Source organism: Scardinius erythrophthalmus (genome assembly GCF_964197995.2).
Source record: "Scardinius erythrophthalmus genome assembly, chromosome: 3".
NCBI classification, from domain to species: domain Eukaryota; kingdom Metazoa; phylum Chordata; class Actinopteri; order Cypriniformes; family Leuciscidae; genus Scardinius; species Scardinius erythrophthalmus.
In genome coordinates this window covers 20,284,611-20,293,446 of record NC_138223.1, presented here as the reverse complement: position 1 = coordinate 20,293,446, position 8,836 = coordinate 20,284,611, and the positions used below count along the sequence as shown (strand labels likewise).

General features: G+C 37.0%; 1 protein-coding gene across 1 annotated transcript; it reads left to right on the top strand.

Annotated features, from left to right (window-relative positions):
• Positions 1-6,240: 6,240 nt before the first annotated feature.
• On the top strand, positions 6,241-8,211 carry cdkn2a/b (cyclin-dependent kinase inhibitor 2A/B (p15, inhibits CDK4); the record flags this gene model as incomplete). The annotated part of the gene is made up of 2 exons (XM_081360683.1): positions 6,241-6,363; positions 7,960-8,211. 2 exons carry the CDS (start codon positions 6,241-6,243, stop codon positions 8,209-8,211), a joined length of 375 nt encoding a protein of 124 aa, XP_081216809.1.
• Between the last annotated feature and the right edge of the window lie 625 nt (positions 8,212-8,836).

The window sequence follows — 8,836 nt, the reverse complement described above, 5'->3', positions numbered from 1 at the left end:
AATGGAGTGAAACTCACCAAGTCTTTCGTTTGTAGAGAAAGATTCCGTCTGGAAAAATTCAGTCTTTCAGATATTTTTGGAGCTTGAAGTTTTTCAATCTGGATTCAGAAGATTCAGTCTGGAACTTAGTCAGGCTTTGTTGAGATCTTTGAGCTTGAAGTTTCAAGATTCAGTTTCCTTTTTTCTCCATCCGGGTCACGGGGCACAATCTGTTGTAAAGTTTTTCTTTCTTCAAAGCAGACCAGGAGACGTTGGGGATCACGTTCAAGAAGTTATTCTTTATTGAGGACTTTGCGTTGACGTGGCTGCAGTTCTTCCCAAGTCTAACTAACGTAACTTTACATGGTTTCTTTATAGGCATTTCAGTGGGCTGTCCTTAAAAGTGCTGAACTTACTCACAGCCTTTAGGGATGACAATAGAGGCAATTACCCCCAACTGAGATAATGGTAAAAACTAACAAAACCCCTTCAAAGGAAACTGTTAAATCTAATCAGTAAATGGATGCCCTCATGTTCACCTTGAATGCCCAATACAGTATAGTTCACCTTAGTTTTTTGTGTATTGTTATGTAAGGAAGTAGGATCAGCAGATCTAAAACATATTTGAAATAGATTCTTAAAATTTGTTATTCTTCAATCTCCATGTGAACTTCAGCATTACAGCATCAGGGCTCATTATCAACCCGGACCAACCATGGCTAGGAGCATCGCCAGATGGTGTGGTGACCTGTGATTGCCATGGAAGTGGTGTGCTGGAAATAAAATGTCCTTTTAATGCTAATGGCCGTGCTCTCATGGAATGTGTCAGCGACCCACATTTCTGCCTTACTGTGACTGCGGAAGGTATGACCCTCAAGCAAGATCATAGTTACATGTACCAACTGCAGGCCCAAATGCATGTAGCTGAGGTAATGTACGGAGATTTTGTTGTGTGGACACCACAATAAGTTTTTAAGCAACGAGTACAATTTGATCAATACTTTTTTGATGAGGCCTACACTAGGGTGGAATAATTCATTAGAACAGGGTTATTACCTGAGCTGTTGGGTAAATAGTTTACTGTGCCACACCTCTCCTCAAGTGCTAACCTTGAGAAGGCACCTGAGGGATGTTACTGTGGAAACCCTGTTGATGACACAGACATCCTCTCTTGCACATCCGAGCAATGCAAACGAAAGCGCTTCCACAAGTCATGTCTGAAGCTGAGCAGGGTGCCAAAGAGTTGGAAGTGTGTAGAATGCAAAAAGCAAACAAACAAGAAATGAAGTTGGCAAAGCAAGGTAGTTTTATTTGTATAGCACATATCAGCAACATTAAAGAGTGGTTAAAACATTAAAACAGATAAAATACGAGAAGTTACAGTGAATGAATTTATAAATGAATGAATTGATATATTACTTTTTTGTTTTGTAATTGTATATATTGTATGTTGTATTGTGTGCATGTATTTGTAGGCATGTATCAAATACATTTGATCCATACATCCACACATGGAAAATAAACAAATGATTAATAATTGCATGTATATTCATTGTAGTTCAGAGTCCACGCAAATACTAAAGAGATACTATATACAGTAAAATTTACAAGGAAAGCAATTGTATCACCTCTCTACTCTGTAGGGACGACAGATGGGCAAATGTTGCAAAGAGCACAGCAAACTGTTACCATTTTGTCAATGGAGGGCTGTCCTTGCGCGTTGGCTTGGCAGTGTATTTATTCCTCACTAGGCCAATGACTCGCTCCACGTGGATCCTGACGGCTGCAAGTCCCCTTGTTGCCTCTAGCTCCAGTGGATGCATCTGTTGCTTGCCTTTGGTAAACGCTGGTATTTTCAATTGAGCACAATACAGACCCACTGTCTCTTTCACATTGAAGCCTCTATCAGCTACAAGCCACAATTTTCCACAATGTGCTTGTCACTTGTGCGACCACCCCATCCTTTTGACACATAAGATATAACACCTTGTGGTGTTATTGAGATCAGGTATTTTGCAGTGTTGTGGTGCTTGTGTGATGTAGACAATGTAGCTCGACTACGCCACCCAATTGAAGAGCTGGGACTCGATTAATTAAATAACTGCAAGTTCTTTTAGTTTGGTGGGAGCAACACAACAGATTCACCAAGACAACAAATTTAGTAAAAAAAATATATTTATTATAATCTCTAATTCAATAGAAAAAGTAGGTACACACACACACACACACACACACACACACACACACACACACACACACACACACACACACACTCTCTCACTCAGGCTTTTAAAACTATTCATCAAGGTAAAAGCTGGACATCAGACAAACACGTTCAAGTCCACTGGAAGTCCATAGGTGCACAGTCCATAAGCGGTCCCTCTCGCGCAAGTCCGTCTCACGCCAGGCAGTAACGTATACGCAGCAGGCCACCTGTCAATCACCCCACGCACCAGCACAACACTCACACAACAGGAAGAAAACCGCCAGTATCTCCACAATAGATAAACACAGCATAAGCACAGCACCACACTAGAAAGCTATCAATCGTGCACTAATCAATTACAGCACTACAATCCGTGAATATAAGTTATAATGGTATGACTACAGTGGACAGACTGACGCTCTCTAATTTAGATGAGACCGTGGCGTGGATCTTAACTTCGGACGAGGCAAGACAGCATAACTTGGGATAGAACGTCACTCACCCATAAACTGGGAGCAGACGAATCTAACTCCCAGTCTCGTTGAACAGCGCTCCTCAAACCACAGGACCAGAACGAACGAGGCGGGGCTCGGACAGCACAGCGGAGGACAGCAGCAATCCCAGCGCAACAGAGGACGGCAGAAATTCCAGCACAGCAGAGGATGACAGCAAGATTAGCACAGCAGAGGACGACACCAATCCCAGCGCAGCAGAGGCAGAGGTGTCAAAAGTACTCACATTCATTACTCAAGTAGAAGTATAGATACTAGGGTTTAAAAAGACTTCTGTAGAAGTTGAAGTATCAACTCAAGCTTTTTACTCAAGTAAAAGTATAAAAGTACTGGTTTCAAAACTACTTAAAGTATAAAAGTAAAAGTAATGTAAGGAAAAAAAATGCCATTAAGGACAAAAGCTTAGGCCGCGCCACAGGGGCCTATATAGTGCACTGCCCCAGCTCCTCAAAAAAAAACACATTTTTCTAAAGGCCATATTTGACTATAATTATATTAAAATGTCGATGTTGAAAAATTTGGGATGATGCACTAGGCTACCTGTTTCAGCCGTATATATGCCCATAGAAAATTAATTTCTAAATAAATAAGCTAAATAAGCGAAGGGATCAGGAAATTAATAGGATAATGTATTAAGGTTTTTAGTCTATATTGACCTTAACAATACGTAAATTAATTAATTCTTTAATGTTACAAATAACTAATAAAGACATGGTGGCAGTTTAACAGAGACTTAACTTTACTCCGCTCATAGTGCAATGCAATAGTGCAATACTGTCTTGTTCCTTGCTTTTTGAAGAAGCCAAACACATGTCTGCATCTTTCATTATAGGGATATAGTTCACCCAAAAATGAAAATCATTTACTCACCCTGAAACTGTTTCAATCCTGTATGAATTTCTTTCTTCTTATGAACACAAAAAGAACATATTTTGAAGAATGTCGATAACCAGACAGTGGATGGACCCCATTGACTTCCATAGTAGGAAAAAAAAAAATACTATGGAAGTCAATGGCTACCATCAACTGTCTGCTTATCGACATTCTTCAACATTTCTTCTTTTGTGTTCAGCAGAAGAAAGAAACTGGTTTGAAACAACTCGAGAGTGAGTAAATGATGACAGAATTTTCATTTTTAACTAAGTGAACTAATCATTTAACAGAAATTAAGTGTTGGCATATGTTTCACATCAATACTGTCTAGTTTGTCCTGTTGGACACGACACACAGCAATACTGTCAAGTGTCACTTGTGACCATTGCTCTGAGCCATGTTTTCAGTGTCCTAAGAGTACTGAATGTCCAGCTGATGAGACTGGGATGATTTGATCAACAGGCCTCTCATTTCAACAAGACCATCCTTCAACAGATCAAGCAATGTTATTTTTTCATGTTTTGTGGGGACTTTCCATAGACAATGATTTTTATACTGTACAAACAAACTGTGTATTCTACCCCCCATAGACTAACCTTACCTATCACAGAAAACTGTCTGCATTTTTACATTTTCAAAAAACAAGTCTGATTTATAAGCCGTTTTCTGAAAGAAAAAAAAGAAAAGAAAAAAAATCCCCAAAAGGACAAGGATTTCGGATATTGACATCTTTGTGGGGATATTTTGACCCTATAATATAGAGTTACACACACACACACACACACACACACTCTCTCTCTCTCTCTCTCTCTCTCTCGCTCACGCTCTCACACACACACACACACACACACACACACTCTCTCTCTCTCTCTCTCTCTCTCGCTCACACACACACACTCACTAACGATTATGTTAGTGTTATGTTACGATTGTCATTATATTGTAAAAACGTCTGTCCCCAAATCAATATTTTACGCGATTTGCCCCGTATTCTTGAGCACAGAACTGTTGATTTCTCCCTCGCTTACCGCATCTAGGTTTCCTTAGAACTCGGAGGAGTTTTGGCGCTTCGCACAACCAAATGTGACTACAGCCTCTCACAAGTAAGAAAAGAAAACACAAAGCCATCAGTTTAGCGATGTGTGTTCAGGAGGCGGGACTCAGATCTATTAACCGTTTGTGTAATTGGCCATTTTTTTTTTTAACAACAAATATGTGACATTGTATCATTTTGAATATCAAAGTTTTTTTGTGTCTTTTTTGTGTTAATGGGGGATTTTAGATCTGCGGAGTAAATAATTGGCACAGAAGCATAAGAATGATATATTCTTATTCTATAATAAGAATAACATCAAGTCATTTTCACATCCTGTAAAATTTTAGCTATGACTTCTTGTCCTCTCTTTGAATAACTTTATGCTGACAACTAAATATGCAAATGTTTCTATTTATTTCCATTAATAAAACATTGACTGATGCATCATCATCCTGCATATACTAAATGTTACAGTTTAAAAGTAAATACACATTGTTCTTAAAGGGGCCTCTTATTCCATCTTCCATACAAGTTAAAACTGTTGCAGTTCTGAATGTAAAGCTTTTATTTTAGTTGTGAACTACATGATCACGTCCTAGACCATTGGAAAGAAAGGACAGTTTATGTAATTTATTTGCTACTAATTTTACTACTCTCACTGACACACATCCAAACATATCAGATGAATAAAGCACAATATTGTAAAAGAAAATAAATTGCTAGTCTACATTTTTTAAGATTCTGTTGTAGAACAAATATCACTATAAAACGGAAAGTAGCCTAGAACGAAATACTGTCAGTGTCAGAAGAATAATTGCAGTAGCCTACATCCCTGGAATTCCCCTTCCTTTCTACACACTCATGTGTGCAGCTAATCAAATACTTGAGAAAAAATGAGAAAAGTGTAACGTAAATGTAGCCTATGCTTTATTAATGTTGTGTGTATAGGCGTTCCATAGTGTACTGACAAAATAATGACTATAATTATATGTAAATAGCAGTGTAAACAATACAGTGACCAATACATTGCTAAATCTAAAGTAGACTAATGTGGGATGCTGAGGGAGTCATAATTAGCCTATTAGTTATAACATTGCGTATCTTTATAGCAACAAGGCTTTGAATTATTTATTTATTTTCTTGGGTAGGCTATAACCTCCCGCTTTGACTTCCAAAATTCGACTAACGTACAGGCCTACGTGAATGGGTTTTTATAATTACTATTAGACACCGAAAAAGAAAACTCGTTCTCGCGATTGTTCTGTTTTAATTTATTTAATACCAGTTTTTTTAAACATTAACAGACTCTCTTACTGCTTTATCGTGTCATTGTAGCTCCAAGTCTTCCTGGATCAGCTGTTTGAGTGCGCCTGCGCAGTACATACAGTACTGCAGCACGGTTTCGGTTTGCCGTGACGTTGATAAGAGGCAAGTCCGAACAAATTCTCCCTACGTGTAATAATTATTAGGCACAACAGCTTATGAAGGAGCTGATTCAATTCATTTACGCAGCGCAGGGGAACATTTTATGTCTGTGACCGGGAAGATTGAAATGCAGTGATTATTTTCGCATATCGTCCTCATTGCTTTTACCTGTCAGAGTGAAATTCTTCATTGGACTGATGATGAAGAGGATGCATGCCGAGGATGAACTAACCAAAGCAGCCGCCACTGGAAACACTTGCCGTGTTCAGTTTTTACTTTCTAACAGAGTGAATGTCAACAACGTTAATAAATTCGGAAGAACGCCTATACAGGTAGGCAACGTTTTCAGACATGTCCTAATAATAATAAAGCCTACATCAGACGGACTGCTTACATACACAATATTAGTTATTAGGCTACATACAACAGAAAGGCATTTAAATGTACGAAAGGTCAAATTATTGAATTATTGGCAAATAAATGAATATCACTTTAGGATTTCACTTAATTCTTTCTCGCAGTTGGTTAGGCTACAGGACTTAATTTTAATGAATTAATTTAATTAATTTTCTTATTTATTTATGTATTAAAAATGCCTATTTATCATTACATAGACTAACTGGAACATTTTTGCCTAAGCCTATTTATAGTAGCCTATGGCCTATTATCATTCTAATGACTTTTAATAATGTCATTGATGTATTTTTTTGTATAGTCTAAAGAATATATTAATAATATCTTAATAGTGTATTGTAGAGGTAGGTAGCACTAGCCTAACAGGCTATTTCACTTTATATTTTAACATAGCACCAGTAAATGGCCTTTTTTTTAAACTCGAAAAAAAAAAAGTAAAAAAAAAAAAAACTTTGCTGTTTTATTTGTCTTGAATGTAAGATAGTTAAGGTAGATTTTTAGCAACTGGATAAAACGACAATATAAAATAATGTGCTTCAAAGAACAAAAAAGTGTCTCGATGTCACATTTTAGTATTCTTAAATCTACTTATCCTACTTGAGTTAAAAAATAAAATAAAAATCCTATTCCTAAACTGTGTAAATTATGTAAAAAAAAAAAAATGAAAAAAAAAATGCTGTTTTTAGCCTACCACTACCACCAGGATGGGTTGTAAATCTAATAGAAAACCTGGACGTTTACATTCTGCCATGTATTTAATGTCCAATTTTATTAGCTTCTTCAAAATAAATAGCCCCACATCACAATTCACCACCCCCTCACAAACTGCAAACATTTTAAACCAGACGTTAAAAGCATTTTTTCTAAACAATTTGGTCACGTAGGCTATATAAGCTATAATTTCGTTGCTAATTTCTAGTCGGTTCAACTGATTGGTGTTACAGCTCATTCCATGTTGCAATTCATTCTGTAGCCTACAGGATAAAAATAAAAAAAAGCTGGAGGGGTCAAATAAAGTGCCTACAAAGTAAAACAGACAATGTCGGCTTATAGTTTCTTAAACTTAAAATGAACAAACAGCAAAAATGCAGAAATTGTAATACCACCGTATTGCTTGAAGTGTCAGGCTTATTGGTAGCCTATAACCTATAAAGCTTTTAATCTTTTAACGAAATATGTTTAATATCACAAGTGTGCATACTCATACGCACTTAACTGATAAACAATAGCCTATAGCCTACTAAAGGCTAATTAAAACGAGATAATGTTATGAGTCGTTGCATTAAATAGCCTACTGCCCGTGAATGATTTCATTATTGCTGCAAAAATTTGAATAACCTACAATTAGCCTATGTTCTTACTGCACGAAAAAAATCTGTTCCTTAATGATTAAAATAATGCAAGAGTAGAAATTGCAGCCGACGTGTTTCTTTTAAATGAAACAGTTAGCCTATTTATGCCAAACGGTAGTTTTTTTTTTTTCTGAAAGCGAAAACATTTCACGTTTTTCGCAGGTGATGATGATGGGTAACACACCATTGGCTCACCTGCTGCTGAAATATGGAGCGGATCCTAATCTGCCTGATCCCGGGACAGGAAGCACTCCTCTGCACGATGCTGCCAGAGCCGGATTCATAGACACTGTGCGGCTTTTAATCCTTTTTAACGCTGATCCCAATGCAACAGATCACTGCAATTTACGACCTGTGGATGTGGCACGGCAGGCTGACCATGTGGACGTGGTTGAATTTCTTAGTCGTTTTTAAACGCTAAAGTTTTTTTTTTTGTTTTTTTTTTACATACATATAGCCTATTTTTCACAAATGACAGGCCTATACTGTATTTAAAAAAATAAAGGAATGAGCGCAGTTAGTTAATGCACTTTAATTGTGATTTATTAGGTTATACTGTCTGTGGATAGGCTACTTGCAGTTTAGGCTAAACATTTTAAGTAGGCTATAGGCCTAGGCTATATTTTATGTTTTCTTTGAGAATTTTTTGTTCTTCATTTTTGAATAGGAAACATCTATTCAAAACATCTCCGCATTGTGTTTGGTATATGAAAGAAACCCAACCTTCAGTCTGAAGCATTAACGATAATGTTAGCCTACTAAAAACTGTAGACACGGCGTAATGATACAAATTATTTACTAGACTATACAAAATATTTGTTTTTAACTTAGGCATGGTGATGAATGATGTGGCTATATGGAATCAAATCTATGAAATAATGAAATCAAGTCGTCCGTTTTGAGCAGCCTATGCTCACAATGCAATAATAGCGCGAGATTTACATTTTGGTGAGCCGTTTCGTCAGTTCTCTTTTTTTGTAAAGATATTTTCGTTTGATTTATTATATTTTATGAATAAGCTTAAACTATAAATAGGCCT